This window comes from Daphnia magna, linkage group LG2 (genome assembly GCF_020631705.1).
Source record: "Daphnia magna isolate NIES linkage group LG2, ASM2063170v1.1, whole genome shotgun sequence".
Lineage (NCBI taxonomy): Eukaryota > Metazoa > Arthropoda > Branchiopoda > Diplostraca > Daphniidae > Daphnia > Daphnia magna.
The window spans coordinates 418,861-437,274 of NC_059183.1; the positions used below are offsets into that span (position 1 = coordinate 418,861).

General features: G+C 44.1%; 1 protein-coding gene across 3 annotated transcripts; it reads right to left on the reverse strand.

Moving 5' to 3' along the window:
• Positions 1–1,621: 1,621 nt before the first annotated feature.
• Positions 1,622–13,988, reverse strand: LOC123466337. Of its 3 annotated transcripts, XM_045170023.1 has the most exons (6): positions 9,123–9,594; positions 7,865–8,082; positions 2,919–7,556; positions 2,686–2,864; positions 2,431–2,627; positions 1,622–2,367 (listed from the first exon to the last, which is right to left on the reverse strand). In XM_045170023.1, exons 2-3 carry the CDS (start codon positions 8,073–8,075, stop codon positions 3,007–3,009), a joined length of 4,761 nt encoding a protein of 1,586 aa, XP_045025958.1. In that variant the 5' UTR covers positions 8,076–8,082; positions 9,123–9,594; the 3' UTR covers positions 1,622–2,367; positions 2,431–2,627; positions 2,686–2,864; positions 2,919–3,006. The 3 variants fall into 3 exon arrangements, with proteins under 3 accessions (XP_045025958.1, XP_045025957.1, XP_045025956.1); XM_045170022.1 differs by lacking the exon at positions 9,123–9,594 and adding an exon at positions 13,692–13,988 and having other exon boundaries at positions 2,686–7,556; XM_045170021.1 differs by having other exon boundaries at positions 2,686–7,556.
• Between the last annotated feature and the right edge of the window lie 4,426 nt (positions 13,989–18,414).

Genomic DNA, 18,414 nt, shown 5'->3' on the forward strand with positions numbered 1-18,414 from the left:
GGAAGGCGGGATGAAGGCGTTGATGATTAGCGCACGCCTCATAGGACATGTATACGGAGTCTGTTTTGCCGGAAGAGCAAACGTTTTCCGAGATATTATGGCGAATTGGCGACCAGGCCGTACCCTATCGGGAACTTCCTGAACGGAGTGAGGGCCCCTAGTATACAAAATGACGAGGATTTTGGGTCGGGGCGTACGAGTGATTTTCCGCCTGGTAGGAGTGGCATCTAGCATCATCTTGCTACAAATGAGTTTCTGCGTGGAGTGAAACAACACACCCACAAGAGGCGTTCTCACGGGTGGAAAATGGTAGAAATGTACATGGTAGATAAATGTCTCTCCCTGGTATGATCACCAAGGCCTTAAGGTGGTCTTATTCCAACTAGGTGCATACGACCCCACCAAAACTAAGGTAATTGAAAGTTATTAGGATTTTGAGCAATGATTTCAGAGTAATCTTGACTGTTTGATTTCTCCTTTATTATAGCATGAAAAAAATTGAAGTTCGAAAAGAAACACTGACAATGGCCGTTGAATAACTCAGTTTCTCTCGATAGATGACTCTGATTCGAGTTTCCACCACTGTGCCCCGCCCCAAAACCGTCGAAATTTTAGACACTAAGACTAGCGATCGGCCCCGATTAGCCAAAATCAGGTTAACCGCCCCACCCCACCCCGCCCCGGAAAAATTTAATCGGGGCTTAATCGGGGTGGTGCTTCGTCAGCCGGGGCGGGGCAGGGCAAAAATCGAGGTTAACCCACTTGCCCCGACACCATTTGCAAAAATGACGCCTGAATTCAAACTATGAAATTAGGTCGGGTTTATCGGGGCAACCAGGGCGAACTCCCCAATTTTCATCAATAATAATAGATTTCGACTCGATCGATTATGTTTTTACGTCGATCTATTGCTTGCAATCGGGGTTGCATTCCCGATTAGGCACCCCGATACAACCCCGATTGAGATCGGGGTTCAAAAATGTTCACCCTGAGCCCCGAATTTCGAAACCCGATTAGCAAAATGCACCCCGATTAGGGTCGGGGCCGATCCCTAACAAAGACCAACGAAACGTGATATAGAGATTCCTCTCAGCGTGAACCAACCAGGGTTTCATGACTCTGCTCTGGTCTGATTTCTATTCTTTTTAGTAATTTAGGTGGCGCTAGTGTCTAGATTAAACAGGAGACACCTGATCTGTGCAATCTCTACGGCCATTGGTTTCATCCACCGCTAGAGGGCAGCATGGCTTATGGCGGAATAGCACAGGGAAATAGCGCAAGAAAATAGGGATAGTTTTAGCAAATAGCTTTAGCAAAGAGCTTTAACTTTTTTTAATTGCTTTGGAAAATTTCAAATAGCAAAGCGAGGGGATTCTGCGTGGGTGATACCTCTCTGCCTCAAGAGAAAAGGGGGGAAGTTTGCTTGGGGTAGGTGGGTGTTACCCCGGCAAACGCTTAGGGAAGATACCGTAAGTTAATAATTTCAAAGTCGATTTACTAACCCAAGACATCATTGGCACGCCCATAAACTGTATGGGTAAATTTGTCTAATTCAGACGCATCTTTCTACGCTAATTAAGTTTCTAGCTGAAAGTTAGGGATATTAGGATACTGCCCATAATTCTGCGACATTCATCTGTATTTATGTTAGACAGATTTTGATAACAAATATTTATAACAAGTTGATATTATATCGGTCTGACTGTTATTATATGTGGTGAAATGCTTATACGAAACAATACATGGTTATATATGAATTCGATGACGTATAGCAACAAATGAAACGGAAAACCAAGAGCGAAATAAAACCCAAACATAACGAGAATAAGAATAACAATTATGATACAATGGAATTAAATACACGAGTAGGAGCTATATATAAACTTTAGAACAAGCAACCATTTTTTCGGTATAAAAATAAACGAAGGCCATGCCGGTGGAAAAACAAAACACGAGTCAAACTTTTAAACGAATCAACAATTAAAAATAACAATTTTAAATATTAACGACGAACAGCGAAAGCAATTTCCAGAAATTTGTTGACGATTGACAAATGAGAAATGTAAAAATTGTTTTGTCCGCGGACCTCTGCACAGTTTCAGTGGTAATACCTGAGCAGCTTCTTTATGTTTGGTAACTCAATGCACGTTGTTAAACTATGGCTTCTTCTTTTAACAATACCACAGAGTTTGCAGTTGCCAAACCCTTAAAAGGACTCCGCATTTCTCATGCCACATTTTGTTTTCTCTTTGGAATATGGTGATGACGAGAACGGAGCAAAGCAACAAACACAAATCGTAAAATGTCATTTGTACAGTCGACATTTTTTCGCGTATGGTGTTGAGTATCATCTCGATCATTTCGAACCTGAAGTTTCAACAATAAATAATGTCAAAATAATCAAAAATTGTAAAATGAAATTCACCGCACCTTCTACGCGCATGATGTAAGCAGTAAGAGCACAAAGATGACTTTCCTCGTAATTTCTACCAATATTAGTGTAGTCTACAGACGATGATGGATATAAAAATTCAACGTCCACTGAAAATGAGCATGACGCAAGTGATGTTTTACGAAGGGAACCGTCAACTGAACAGCATCATTCGACGTGACTGATTTGGAGAAAACTGTAATTCGAATGAAAATGAGTCAATCAATAACAATATGATTATTGAATTGAATCACCTGGTGATGTGTGGCGAAAATCTATAGTGTTCCATTTTCCATTCAGAATGAATTTTAGAAGAAGGAAAAGGCTTTGACTTGTCCTTTCTGAACACGCAACGTGTCCATGTTTAATGTTCGTTTGAGGAACAATTAGAAATCAAACACTCGACGAAAATACCACAAGCCTTCGGTTCACACTGGAGATAGAGTTAGAATTGATGGATTAAAGCTATTGTTTATATGCTAATTACAATCAGCGGCATAGTAGAAGGAGACTGAGACGAGGATCGTCACGTTAACAAACTTATTTACACGTCATTTGTTCTTTCCACGTAAACTTTATCGCTTGTTGGATCGCTTGAATCTACTGAAACGTTTACGCTTTGCTTTCAAGTAGATACGGGCCGGCGATCCGTAGATGGCCTCAGAGCTAAGAGGTCCCGGATTATGGAACATGTCGTCCTCCGGATTGAGCGCTATCGAATCACGAAAGATGTAGTGGTCGTCCGAATTGCTGCTGAGGACATCACCAACACTGGTACGGTATAAATCTTCAATGGTCGTGCTCTGATATTGAGGTTGCGATAAAACACTGCCCAGCTGATGTTGATCGAGGTAATGTTCATTGCCGTATATGTCTTCTTCATCCAGATCTTTGTAATGATTGGGAGGCGGCTCTGCGTACGTCTTCTTCGGTGGGGGCGATGGGTAGCCGTGTGTTGGCTTCTTCTTGCTGGCTGGATAGGTCTTCGACGGCGCATACGTCCGACGTTTCATCCTGGCGACTACAAACGGAACCCATAATGGCAACGTCAAGGCCAAAATGCCTACAGCGGCCAATCCGAAAGTGTAGAACAAAGCGATTGGATTGGTGGTGGAAGAGGAAACGGAATCACCAGAGACGCCACCACCTCCGTTGCTGACACCCGACGAACTGGAAGAGCCACCGGAAGAGCTGCCGCTGCTTCCGGATGACGTAAAGAAGAGATTGGCCAAACTGGAAACATTGGGCACCGAGTCTGGTTGATCCCCTTCCTGGGCGTCGACGACGATCGTATCGTCAATTGAACCGAACGTGTCGCCATCCTCAGCTTCGACGGCTTCCACCTGCAATTGTGGGAAGACGGAACTGGGCGTCACGAACGGGTTGATGATGACGATGTCGGTGGATGTGTTCGTGAAATGGATTCCTCCCAACGGCCGGTCTGTCGACACTAAGCCGGTCGTCATGTTGGCTTGCAATTGCGTGATCAAATCATCCAACGTCGAGTCTAATTCCGCGCTATCCGAGATGCCCGTCGCTGTGAACGGGCCGACGGTGCTGTCCACCGACGTACCGCCGTACATTCCGACGAACTGGATGCTAGTCTCACCCAACAGGGTAGGTGATGTTGGTTCGCCATTTTCGTTGTTGCCAGTCCCTTTGACTAAATTGGACAGGGCGTTGTGGTTATCGATCGAGCTGGCCACGAGCGAAGATTCCCCGGCCAACGAATTAAAGTCATACGGTGGCGCATTGGTTACGATAATACCGTGACCGTGAGTGTATTTCGATACATCGTCCGGCTTCGATACGATCCCGTGACCGTGAGTGTATTTGTCGGTCGTGTCGTCGCTTTGCGGTTGCGTTGCGAATCCTTGTCCTTTGGTGTATTCGACGGTGGAAACGTTGTTGGACACTTCAACGGGTGGCGGAAGTCTGGGCCGATTGAAACTGGCGATGGTGAGCAGCAACGAAGAAAGACCTGGACGAAGATCAGTTGATACTGGCCGGCCTGGTTTGGATATCTCTTGTATTTTTATCACTGAAGATTGCTCTGATGTGACATCAATGCTAGGTGTCCGATCGGTACTTGGTGTTCGTTCGGTGTAGTACGAAACGGTCGGAGGACCTGGAACGCTGGGCACTTCTTTCGAGACGTAGTTGTCCGTTTCTTCGTCGTAAAATTGGAGCGGGGCTCCAACGACTTTGCTGGGTGGTAAATCAAGGGGGATGTCGTCGTTGATTTCTCCAGTTGGATCGTTTTCTGCTGACGATGACGACTGCGTGCTGGACGTTATAGCATCGGGCGGACCGATTCCAAGCCAAGTCACTTTGGTCGGTGATTTGATGGACACGTAAGTGATTGGACTGTTGGTCACGTTCTCGTTGTTTACGTAGCTGGGCATTAGCGGATCGGCGGAGAAGACGCTGACTGGGCTGCCATTTATTCCGCTGGATGTCAATCGAGTTGGCCCTTTGCCCGGTTTCAAAAGCAACATGCTGGAACCGCTGAATTTCGGCGGCTTGCTGCTGACCGTCTGAGTCGTGTTGACGATGGTAGCCTCTTTAACCCAGAAGACTTCTTCCCTCGTTTCCGGCGGATTGTCGTCGTACTCTTCGTTGTTCATCATCATGGCTCTGACGAAGTTGGACACTATGTCGAAATCAAAGCCGGAAGGTGGACTGAGGGCCGGAAACATTTGCGATGGCTCTTCTTCCGGCTTTTCATCCATTTTTTCGGCCATTTCCATTTCTTCCGGTTGGTAGTTGTCGTAGTCGACTGGAGGGCCGGCAGCTGAATTATTCAATGGATCTGTGCTCTCCGCATCGTCTTGTAAGACTTCCCGATCTGGCACGACTTCGGCACGTTCAATGACGTTTTCTATGGCCTCTTGATGTTGTACACCATTTTCCGGGTGTTCCATAACGTCCTCTGTGACCTGTTGTGGTTCTGCGACGTCATCGACATTTTGCAATTCGCTCGTTATGGATTCGCCATGTTCCGTCACGTCGGGTGAATCTTCGTTCGCGAAAAACGTCGTGTAGAACAAGGGCGTCATGTATTTTCGAGTATTGGATTTTATTTCTTTCATTTTCCTTGCAAATGCCGATCGTCTGGCGCTCGTACGACGATCTGAATTCACGCGAGTGTTGCCCGTCCGTCGAAACGGGAACCACGTCCGTCGCCGGTTAGCCCTCGCCTCATTATTCGAATTCATCGTCGATGCTGAGGACAATTGTTGATCTCGATCTTCGCGGTTGTCAACAAACTGTGGGTGGGATTCTGTGCTCGCGTCCGTGTAACGTTTGCCCACCAAACGGGCCAGCACTTGAGCGACTTCGATAGCCCGGCTAGGGTGGCGATGATTGTCTTGCCACTCGTCCTCCTGCGTGATTGAGCGCTTCCTTCTGCGGCGGCCCAACGCCGTCACAGTCGGCAACCACGAGTTGACCGTGCTGGCCAGTCCCACCATCATGGGAATGCCGAATAAACCGACTGTCCTGATTCGGTTTCGCATGATGTTTGTAGCCTTATTAGTCATGACACCCACAGCTTCGGGCACTCTGACTATCAGCGGCTTCTTGGCTACCGGTTTCTTAGTAGTCACTCGTATTTTATTGATGCCGGCCGTCGGTGCAACATCGACAACAACGGCCTCGATCTCGGGCGGCTTCTCAATCGATGACGGTTCCGTGCTGACAATTTGCGTAACGTCAACACTCGGATTAGTAAAGTAGGGCCCCGTTGGTAAATTAACGAACTCGATGCTGGCATTCGGGTCGACTAGTAATGTAGGCAAATGTTGTTCTTGCACGTCGGTCAACAGTCCTGGCTCGTCCGCCGATTGCTCCACTTCATCGGCCGCTTGGTCTTGTTCTTCCATCGCTTGTTCTTGTTCTTCCATCGGTTGGTTCTGTTCGACCGCCACCGACGGCTGGGTCGGTTTGATGGTAAATCGACGTAAATAGTCTTTCTCCATGGCCATCAAAGGTCTGGCCGTCGATGCGTACGCATACGTCGGTACTTCGGTCAGGTAATGCCCGTTGAATTGCTGCTGCTGGTCTGATACCTTTTCTGGTTTGGCGTGAGGATGTTTCTCTTCGTGATGGTGGTGATGATCGAGGGATGGAGATGAGCCTTTATTGCGATTCTTTTGCGACTCTCTGAGAGCTACGAGGTAGGAATCTTCTGCGATGGCAGAGTCTGGGCTCCTCGCTTGATTATCTTCTAACGCGACTTCGGGTGCTGGATTTGGATGGCGACCGATCGCAGGAGAACCGAATCGATTCTGTTGCGATTCTCTGAGAGCTACGAGATAAGAATCTTCGGTAATGTCTTGTTCTATGTTGCTGACCTTGTCTTTGACGAAGACGGGCTTCTCGACGGGCGCTTCTAAAACGACGACGTTGAAAATGATGATGTTGATGACGTAAATGGAATTCTCTGGCTCGCCAATGTCTCTGCTTTCAAGTAAGATGGATTCGACGGCCGGACCGCCCGTCTTCATTAGATTGCTGAGTCGAGCGAGGATGTCAGGCACCTCGACCTCCGATCCGATTTCCGACTTGACGACGTTGACGAATAATCGCCGATCTTTGATTTGTTCGACTTGGGCGGCATTTTCGCCGTCGATGGCGTTGACTATTGTTTCTTTGATGAGCGTCTCAGGTTTGTCGGCAACGTCGACCACCTTGGGCACCAAATCTCTCAGCCAATTGACATCGGGCGCAATGAACGCCGATTTTTCTGCCCGCTCTTTTTGAATGACGATATTGAAAATCATGTTCTCCAGATCTTCCTCTTTGACGATCTTCGTTGTACTCGTCCTCGCCATTACCGAAGGTTGTGAAGAAGGTAAAGCCTGGGGTGCGTCAGATGGCGTGACTGCATGGCGGACGTCGTTTTTGTTGATCGTGTACAGTCCAGGCGATGTCTTGGAGTTGGTGAAATACTGGCGATCGTTGCGAGAACGGATATCAGGCGGTTCTTCTACTTCTCCTTTTCTCCACCATTCATGGCTGAGATGAATCGCTGCGCTTTTGTTTCCTTCCTCTCTTACAGCGTCCATTAATTTGTCCTCCTTTAATAGGCTACTGTCATTTGCCTGTCCAGCAACGGTGGCAACTAGAAGTGAATAGGATCCAATCAATCAAACGGTCAACACAGCATAACATGAAATTCAACATCATAATAAATGAAATATTAAGGATTTGATATAAAAAATGAAATTAAGATAAGCGTGACGAAGGATCTCTTCTTCTTTGTGGACCGTAGCTAAACGGGGCTGACGTTTTTAAAAATGCAGAACCGTAACTAAAGTTGAGCGATGAAAGCTATTTAATTTTCTTATTACTTGCCACTTGGTATTTTGTAGAAATTGGGAATGTTAGAATCCCTTCTTAAATCTACTCATTTTATAAATATTGTTATACCGTCGCTGTTTGCAGGAGTGGGAGCCGAAGAGACCATCTGCAGCCCGGCGCCAGTGACCAGGAGGAACGCGGTTTGCGCAACCACCAACATCTTAATTCGTCTCGTTGCGGTGACTAACGTCGATCTTGATAATCTCGGTCCGGTTTCCGATGTGTCTCCTCTGTTTCCTATCACCCGTAATTGAGATGTAGAACGCGACACCATTTCCATGCAGACTCTGAAAACACACAAACCCCATAAAGAAAAGGGGAGAAAAATCGGGAATAATTAAAAATGACAACATCATTTCTTTGTTGTTGAGAACCACAAGCCACTGTCATAGAATTATTGAAGCGGTAACAATTCACCCTCAATAAGCTCTTAAAAAACCAGCTGGGTGTTGGTTGGATGTCCCAATATCAAAACACAAGTATAACTCCCTTCGTTATTTATTACAACAACAAAAATCAATTAAAAAATTAAACAAACCATCATAACAGTCCAAATATTGTAGACTAACTATTCAATAATCGGACCCAGCCGGAACTGCGGTCTTCGTTAAAGGACTCTGGGACAGATGGTGAAGCAACAAACGCTGCAGCAGCATCAATGTGTAATCATCGCATTCACGACTTGTAACAAAAAAAAAAAACGAATGCGGAACGCTGCGTATAAGAACGAGCAACGTCAAAAATCAAGAAGAAAAGGAAAAATAGTCCTTTGCCTCAAATGCTTCTACATAACGGCTCGCTTTTTTAGTGGACCAATAAAATCTGGACAAGTTCCGGGAATGAAAATTCAGCGGCCGTCAATTGAAAGCAAAAATGCGGATGGGGACACGGTGGCCCATTGTATAGCGCCATAACAAAACGCTTGCGGTGTGTATGACGCGTAACACACCGCTGAAAAACTATTAACCATAGAAATGATGTTTGAAAACGGAAATCTGGTGGGCCCCTTTAACTTTCGATTGGGTAAATATGCCTCATCCCGCAAGTTTTATAGAATGAATCACAATTAAGAAATAGTTGACTCTCGTCACGCACCCTAAATTACAATTGGCAGTCGCAATCTATTTTCAATTAGAGAAAGGTACGGCGTACGGGTGATAAAATAGACTATATATAGTAACAAAACGGCAGTTGAGCAAAGTCAGTTATTTAACACTATTCTTTTCTGTTGAGCTTTCGTTTTTTTCTTTTCCTTTCTTAATTGAATGATTCGTCTTGAGATGTGTCCCGTTAAAGACGTAACTGTTTCAGTTGTTCCTTTACCTACCACTATGCGTGAGGCGGATGCGCTTCGATTCCGCCTCCTCCAACAGAATGACAACAACCTCCTTGTCTTGATTGCTGATTGCTTCTCGATTAGCGCAACCTTTCTTCTTCTTTTCTTGATTTTTTATTTCCCCGCTCGACACTTCCCGCGTTATTATAAACTCTACACTCTTACTGCCGGCAAATTACGAAAAGTAGGAAACTGAATAGAGAATAGCTCACGTCAACAAACACTTGACCACTTGTTTGCTCTATACGACATGAGGATTGAAAGTTGAAACTGTGCAATAAGAGCCAGTGCGGCTCAGGAGACGGAAGACGAGAGACTGAAATGGCCAGTCAGCGGCTTTCCACTTTTATAGATACACCCGCCACAACAGACACACAGCAGCACAGTAGAGTGTGTCTGTAGTAGCGTATATTGTAGATACCGTACATAGAAGTAGCAGCTGGGCGGTTTCTCTTCTTTAAAGGAGTCGGCCCAACGATGCCGCCCATCTCAGTTGCAAACTATTGTCCACGCGCGCGCGGAAAACACACACACACAAAAAGAGGATATCGGCCGTTTTTACGACGTGAAAAAAGAAGATGAAAGCCGACCGTTTCCTGCAACTGTTTTGCTCCCTACTGGACGCGTTTGTTGTGTACACGCCATAGACCCTTTCACGTATAGATTCTCAGGTAGGGAAAGAGGGAAATGGATGAGGGAAGAGGCTGTTATCCTGTTGGTGCGCAACCAGACCGCGAAATATTTTTTCACGGCGGGGCCTCTATTGACGAAGTGTTCAAATGACTAACATTGTAACAGTGTTCACTGCAGGTGGGTCAGGTTTCGTCGATCTAGTCCATCAGTTTCTCCCCTTCCTTTTGTTTTCCTTCTTCTCGGATGGGTGCGTGCTGGACGTAAAGCGCGCAACAACAGAGAAAACTAAAGAAAGCGAGAGAAAAATGGAAGGAAGAAGAGCTTGTGAATTGTGAGATCCTTTTCTTCGAGAAAAAACAATGAAATCGTGGACTATGGCCATCAGCCATATTATTTTCTGCTGAATTTTCTTGTGTTTCTAATTGGAGAAAATGAGGTAAAGAAAAGAAAAAGTGGCAAAAATAGAAAACGCCCATTGTTCTTTTGACTGTGCATATGAAAACCGATGAAAACCGATGAAAACAGGGAAAAGCGGAAAGAGAAATAAGATGTACTTTTGATAGCATTTTATGCCTAGGATATCATTCTTGGATTTGGTTTCTAATCGGTTCCCATCGTCAACGAAGCTGGGAATCGGAACATTAACTTGAACGAATCGCATTTGCTCTCCTTTAATCCTCCCTAATGTGTCTGTTTAGACTTGTGTTGTTTTTCCTTTATATAGTTATTGGGTTTGTTCTCGTTTGAAGCCTCGTCTGTTTCCGCTCGAACGAGAAAGCCGATTTATACCAACAGCTATTCGGCCAGCCGCAGAGCATCTCACTCTATACATCACTGTAATGAAGACAGCTTTATAGATAGGCCCCCTATTCATACGGACTATGGGGAGATGTTGGCGTGATATTTTGTCCAGCATTGTGTAGTACACTCGACGTGACATGTAGAGCTAAAGAGCGACCATGCGTGTTGTTCTATATAAGGATTAAGACGGTGTATGGATCTATGAGGTTCCGGTCGAAATATGTCGGAGAACATTTTGATGTCCGCAAACAGAAAGTATTGGGAGAGAAAGGCGTAATTTTCTCTCCGTTTTCTCCTGTACTATACACATCATCAGTCCGGCTAATAAAGAGCGCGCGTGGATAAAGCGACGATAGGACTATATGGAAGTAGAAGAAAAGATCCGTTAGACGACAGACAGAGATGAATTTTTAAAAAAGGAAAGACTCGTGTATTATAAATGAGTTTGACCTTTAACTTTTCCTGACTCTCTCATCGTTACATCATCATCAAGGATGTGCTATAGGAAACTTAGTTCTTGTTTGAAAAACATGCGAGCAATGCGTGCTGATGAACGATATCTCGAGGTGAGTTCGAAAACAACGTAATTTTTGAATATGGACACTTGAGCTGCTGGCGGCAATGGGATGCGGCTCCCCGTGGATCAACGCCTTTCTTAGCCCTTTGCACGACTTCAAATGGCCGCACCGCCAGGCATCAACTGATACCAGCAAATACCGTTATAACCTGCCTCTTCATTTCTTTTACTTTGATAAAAATTCATTTTGAAACACGTAGGCTATACGGTAAACTATAAAGGCATAAAGCAATCTGTAAGCTCTGAGCCTGAAGGCCATAATCAAATAGGGAGATTCACCGCGGGCTTATCGAACCCCCTTATAGGATGAAGCCCGATCAGTTAATTCTATTTCCACTGGACCGTGAATATTCCGAGTGGTTGATGTGAGGCACAGATATTGTTCTTGATTTTTCTCCTCGTTCACCTGACTGTGTATATACCTTCAGAAACTCGGGTATGCTAGTGGACCGTGAATAATTGCGTTCTCCAACATGACTCGATAGTCTTCTTTTGTGAATCGTGCTACTAGTATGGGAATTTAAAAAAAAAATAAATAAAATGCGCACGCACCACTTATTGGTCCGGAAGTCGTAAATAATGGGCAGGCCAGCACAGTTCGTGCCATAGTCAGCGACGATCACGAACAAGGGCATAAGTCATCCGACGTGGCAATCGTGCACCTATCGCTATTTATTCAGGGCAAACATACATTGAAACCGGAAAGAGGAGGAAACACCGCAACTGACACGTTCACGTGATGCTCTCTAAAAACATAGGCATAATGAATACTTAAACCTAATATATGAAATGCAAACAGCAAATAGCGCGCAACGCTTTGTAATGGGGATATAGTAAACGACGGCACACCCTGAAAGAGAGTCAATTTAACTTTGTTCCCATTTTGCGCATCAACTTTGTTTTCCCATGATTTTCTCTGTCGTGTCTCTTACGTTGCTGTGGTGGGCCGATGTCAGTGAGGGAATCAGACTGTTACGTATAGAACAGGAACACACGAGTCATTAGCGTCCATCCGGTATTCTGGCGTGCTTCCGCCACGACGTCAAGAACGAAGAAGAGAGGACAAATAAAATAAAGAAAGAGACGAAACCATCTGACAGACAAAACCACATAACTCGGCCATTGCGATTGTACGATATGCGTTCTTACTCGATACGGATCATGACGGTTGACGAGATTGTACAGCCATTCTTAATATACAGATGTCGTTGTTTTGCCCAAGATTCTATTCTTCCGTCCGCCCGATGGATTCGAGAAGGCGTCCCAGTCTTTTAAGGCGACGCGCATTCGTTCAAACAATGAGAAAGACTCGCCGACAATGAAATCATTGTGGGAAAAGCGGCAGTTCTATCAGCACAGAGAGATACCGTTGAAAGACTCGACGACATAGAGAGCCGTGATCTCGGTGAGCAGAGAATTGCAGGAAATCTTTCACTGCGTATAATGGCTTCAACAATCTAAAGGTTAAACATCTTTTCGAACGGCCGTTATTATCTCCAGAAAAAAACAAAAAAAGAAAACGACAATTGTCGTGCTGACCCGGCAGAGCATTTTTTTTTTTGCTGAGGCACGTCAAATCGTTCGACTAATAGCTCAAGGCAGACGAGATAAATACGAAAGTGAACTGCCAGCAGCAAAACTAGTCAGAGTACGTCAACTCGGAATCGAATATCAACAAACATCTATCCTAGACGTCAATCAAACGATTAAATGTTGAAGCAGTTCCCGGTTGTTCAACGTTATTCTTAACATGAGAGCTACGCTCAATTTCGACGTGCCGTTACATCGATTATACGATTCAAATTGTAGCACTTAGCTATTTCACGGTCACCTCTTTCGTTCGTGTCTAGAACGTCTCGTGTATGGATGTTGCCTACCCAGTCGTGTGTTATTGTCAGCTTTAACACGAGCAACGGGCTCTTCGTACGTGTGAGGATGAGCGGCACGCGGTTGACGTGATTGCTCTGCTTTGATTTTCTTTTTCTTCTTGCAGTTCCCTTTCATTTGGCCGCCAATTCTCGCGTCACCGTCCGTTGGACTCGTTTTCTAAACAACCGACAGCTTTTCTTTCTTTACCTTTCGCGCTCCAACAAATCACGCCGACAATTCTAGACATCATGTTTTACATTCAACAAATGTTTTCCCTTTTCCCGTCTCTATGCCCCATCGAATGACGGGCCGTGTACAGTTAGGACGACGGCATACGCACGCTGTAAAAATCAATGACGTCGACGTTTGGCTTTTCAGTTTCTATACATGGCGTGAAAGACGTTTCGCGTAGAAAGGGAAAGATAAATGGAAGACGAGCAGTTACGTGCGTTTGTTCGCTGCCGACGTGAAAGATCTCGAAATACGGCGACCGTGAAAATTGCGCAGACCGATGATATTTGAATACGAAACGTTATAGACGCAGTCTAACTGGTCACCATTAGCAAAGGAGCCTAAAAACCCAACGATTGGTGGTAATGGTGAAGAGCGACGTTGATGGAACTGATAAGCTCGTGAAACGCAAGTAATAAACAAAGCAAAGAAAACGCATAATGACTTACCGTATTGGCTGTAATATTCCAACGAGAGTCGGGGAGTTTCTGGCCAAAGGCTTGAAACGCTGACGCCGCGTACGCACGATCTTTAACGGTCCCGATAAATGCTAAGATGGTGTTCGTGCGGGGCGGAAGCGAGCGGGATAAAAACGTCGCGGTCTTTCGAGTTTCGTTCCTCTTTTCCAGTTGGATAATATTCACCTGCTGTTTTTTTTTTTCGTGAGAAGCCTGTCTCTTTCTTTTGTCAGCACTGGTGATGAAGAGAGACACACTCGAAATCTCGTTGATCCGGTCAGCCGGCATCGAGTGCAACTACTGAGCTCAAGTTTCACGAGAGCTATACATTTTTCCTATGACGAAAGACTGAATTGCAGCTGTAGGCGGAGCCAAGACCCAAAACACAATATGTCTAGGAGCACCACATCCAGCACAATAAGTGAGGTCTCGCAATATGGAAAAGAAATATGTTAGAGAAATAGAAGTTGGGGTGGCCGTGAACCGCGTACTTTCAAACTGCATAACGATATGCTTGAGGCCTTTCCATATTTTGGCTTCCAGCGCAATTCCTTTCGGCTGTTCCGGCAGTCCATTCTCAGACAAGAGGAAGAAATAAAAGGAGAAAACAACTATTCCGATGAACGCTGGCAAAGGTGGACAAATAAACAATTGATTCCGATTCAAAGCTTTTCATTGTTTCGAATTTGATCTACGCGATTCAAAAGAACTTTCTCTCCACATTGGCCTTTACACCGGTCGCAGGTGTAACGACCCCACTGATTCGCGTACTCGTCGCTCACTAAACTGATTGAATTGAAGCACGTGTAGTCCTTAGGTGGGCGCAAAGAGGCGCGGTAAGAAATGCAAAAGCCATTCAGCTTTTTGGAAAGAGTGGGGAAACTCAAAAAATTGAGAAAACTCAAGGGCAATAACGAATGTCTATAAGAAATTTCAGAAGGTGGAGCAAGAAAAACATTTTGTTGCTGGAGAAACAAATATTAAGGATCAAAGAGCTTTTGAATGGCGATCCAGTTTTGAAGTAGATAAAGGGAGAGTGTAAGTGACAAGATTTGTTGGGCCGTACTTTCTCCATTCAAATAAATGGCTAGTAATTTGTGTTCAATTTGAATCCTAGACGTGAAAATTGGACGAGAAACTCGATTCGATTTCCGACACTTGCTGGCTATTGATTTCCGCCCAAAATCGGATGGCGAACAATACGCATTAAATTAGAAAAACAATTTCTGGATAGTTGTTACAAGTTCCAGATAAATGGGACAATTCTTTTTTCCTATCCGTTCAAATAGACCGGAAGATAACAAACTAGAACAAGAATAAACAAAAAACAAAAAAAAAATGAGATTTCAAAAATGTATCACAAGAATTATGGCTCCGTTTTTGTGGGTGAACGTTTGGTGAATACGTCCAGTTCAAAATGCGGCGAATCGGATCCATATATACTCTTGACTATGGTTGTTATCAAAATAGTGGATAGCCTAAGGTCATTTCACTCTAGTCAACGTGATGATTATAGTCAACGACGGCTGCTTGGTGGGGCGCTGCCTATAGATACGCGCAGACGACCACCGTCCAGTCCAACTTGTTATGGCCACACATTCCGCAATCGTTTTTTATGATAATGCAATATCGAGTTGATGGCCAAGCGTTGTGATGATGTATACCGTTAGACCACTCTACGAGGACCGAGTGGATATAGGAGTGTCACGGCCATCTGTCATGCCCATTTATTTAGCCATAGTCATTTATATTCTATCCTACTTACCTGCTGTAAATGTAGGCTAGATACATTGAACTAAGGTGGAAGCATCGAGAAGCGCCATTTTGTTTTGAATCCCACCTAGATCCAATCTCGGCCGCAATAAATATGTTGAAAAAACAAAACAAAACAAAACAAAAGTTGGTTGGCCATTTAAATATAGGCGAATATTGCGGGAAACTAGGACGAGTGCATGTTGAATGTTCGATGATAGCGTCCATCAATCCGCGTGCCTTACGCATTTTTTTTGTTTTAAAATGACAGCTGACAGGTGAAAGTCGTGCGTGATGGACGAAGTATTTTGGGGTTGCCAAACGTGTTCCCTTTTCATCAATCACTGCGAAGAGTGTCGAGACAAAAGAGTTGTAACTCTCCGGTAATCGTTAAACATCCTCGGCCGCTTTCTGTCGATGGCAATGCCAAGTTCTTTCTATTGCAACGGCCGTTTCACGAAATACCGCGATTTACGTGTACACACGACAACGTGAAAGAGTCAGCTTTTAGGCCAGTAGAAAAGTAGTGGTTTGTTAGGACGAGGCGAGCTGTTACAGTCTCATGTCTTGTCACGCAACAGCGGGACAAGAAAACACAAGATCCGCTATCTTTGTCTCAGTGGTGAAAGCCCTTCATTGTAGCAGCGAATGCATGCAACCGTATAACGATATTGCGACCATTTTGAACAAATAAGAAATGTGTTCCTCTTTTTTAATGTTAAAAAAAAAAAATAATAATAAATCGCATTTTTCATTTTCTTTTTTTGTTTTAACGATCGCTATATCCGCTAACAAGAGCCTCTTATCGGATCTTTGCTAATTGTTATACAGCACAAAGAAAGAAAAAACCCGCAGGAGGAGATGAGCTCAACAAAAGATAGGCATCCCCACGTGACGTCTTGTAACTGTGTATATAATTGCCAATATAACGAAAAAAATATCAGCCAAGCTCTAGGGTAGTAGGATCTCTAACGGTCTCGGATGAAACATGGAAGAAGGAAAAAAAGAAACAACGTTTTATAAAAATAAAGAAGTTATTAGACGCACATGGGAGAAAAAGAATGTTATTGACAACACCCCAAAGTCTATTGTTACATACTTTTTCAATGCAGCATCAGAGTTCTGTTTTTCAAAAATTGACGGTGTAACCGTTAACGACGTTATAGAAAATGTGCGGACACTCCCCTGTCCAAAAAAATGGCAATCATGAAGTCATAACGGACTTTGTCGTCATCCTTGTTTTACGTCACCTCAAAATGTTCTGAATAAGACGACGACATGAATGAACTGAAACCCAAATTTCATCAATTGAATTGTGAATTCATTTATCGTATAGTTTTCTAGAAGTCGTTCTTGGCATATTGGGTCACCAGAACGTTGCACTGTGTGGCCCTTTAAAGCAAGAAATATTAAAAATCATCATAAAAGAGCAGCCAGTGGTACTTTCTCGACTGGTTCGACGAGACGTGACTCGATTATATAAATTTTTTTTGAACACGAGGGATGTACCATCTCTCGTTAAAGAAGAAGAAGTCGTCGTCTTTCTTGCTATATATACGGACAACGGTATTACCACAGTTTTGGAACAAGAAAAAAAAAAAAAGAAACAACAGATGACGTTCGTGAAAATTCATTTTGGTCGAAAGTGCGACGACAAGGCTACGACCAAAAGGGACACGTTAACAACACTTTCACGACCCATCAAACATCTGTTTCTATATAGTTGCCATTACCCCATATGATTTGTGAATTAGCTTCATGTCAACTAGCTAACCGTGAAATTATTTGAAATCACAAGACGTGCAATAAAAGGTTTCACGATCGGGGAACGAAGTAATTTATTGTTTGTCATTTAAATAATAAAAAAAAAAGATGGCGCCGTCCGGCTCCATAAATTTATAAGTTACGAGGGCGAAAGTGCATTTTGTGCCAAAGCCAACGGCTAAAACAGAGGATTGCTTCTTCAATTGTTGTATATCCACTGGCAAACAAAATTTTTTAAGGATGGCATCACCGTGAAGGACGTGAGAATCACGCTCCGGAGGATGAGTGATGGAAGAAGAGGAAAAAAAAGGGGGGAGGGGAGTATTTTTTGCTTCTCTGCAAAGTGTTGCTCCCGCTGTGCGCAGGTGGGCTTCAAGGTTGATATCATTCCAACTGGTGGAGTATATTATCAATGGAAGCAAACAAAAAGGGTAACGAGTAGTATATAACGTTATTTGTACATCTCGCTATACTTTTGTTAGATCCGGTCCGTTGCCTGTGCAAAACCAAACAAATTGAAATTGCATTTTTAACTCATCGAGGGGGAAAATAATAATAACCCGGCTGGAATCATCTCAGCGAGTGTATTCTTATTCCACGTTTGAGCATTAGACGTTCAATTATTTTTCGTCCGTTATTATGTCAGCTCATTACACATATTTCTTTCTGCCTTGTTTTCACTCCCATGTTTAGCAATTTTGTTTGGTATTCGTGCAATGGGACGTCGTTAATCTTTGGCGTTTGACATTCACGCAGGTATAGGTGGAAAATGCAAAAAATACTTGGCTTTTTGATCTCAAGAATTCTTGTTGGCATTCCTTTTCCTAACGGTTTGCGTGTATGCAAGACGGAAAAGGATGGCAAATTTGATGGGACCTCCGGTGTGACACGCCTTTTTCTCAGAATCGTTTCGACGTGAAACTTGCGCGTACCACGCCAACTGCCAGTTTGCCCGTGTATAGTTTCCGATATTTTTCACGGATCAGCTTCCTCCGGTACATGTTATGTGACCCAGTCTTGTTCCGTCGTTCCAGCACAGTATCCAACGCTCGTATATAGAACAAGAGACTCGTATCAGTGTTCCGTTAGACAATTATATTCCGCGAGTTTTATAGGTGAAGGTCCAACATTTCGATTTGAATGATAAACATATGGGAAGGCGTAATATTACGGCTACGTATAAACTCCATTTCAGTTT

What these genes read in the sequence shown, in the direction of transcription:
- LOC123466337 (XM_045170022.1), bottom strand. Translation starts at nt 8,075, where the DNA reads ATGGAAATGGTGTCGCGTTCTACATCTCAATTACGGGTGATAGGAAAC. An exon ending in CACTCCTGCAAACAGCGACG is followed by an intron (nt 7,557 to 7,864) that starts GTATAACAATAT and finishes ATTCACTTCTAG; the next exon opens with TTGCCACCGTTGCTGGACAG.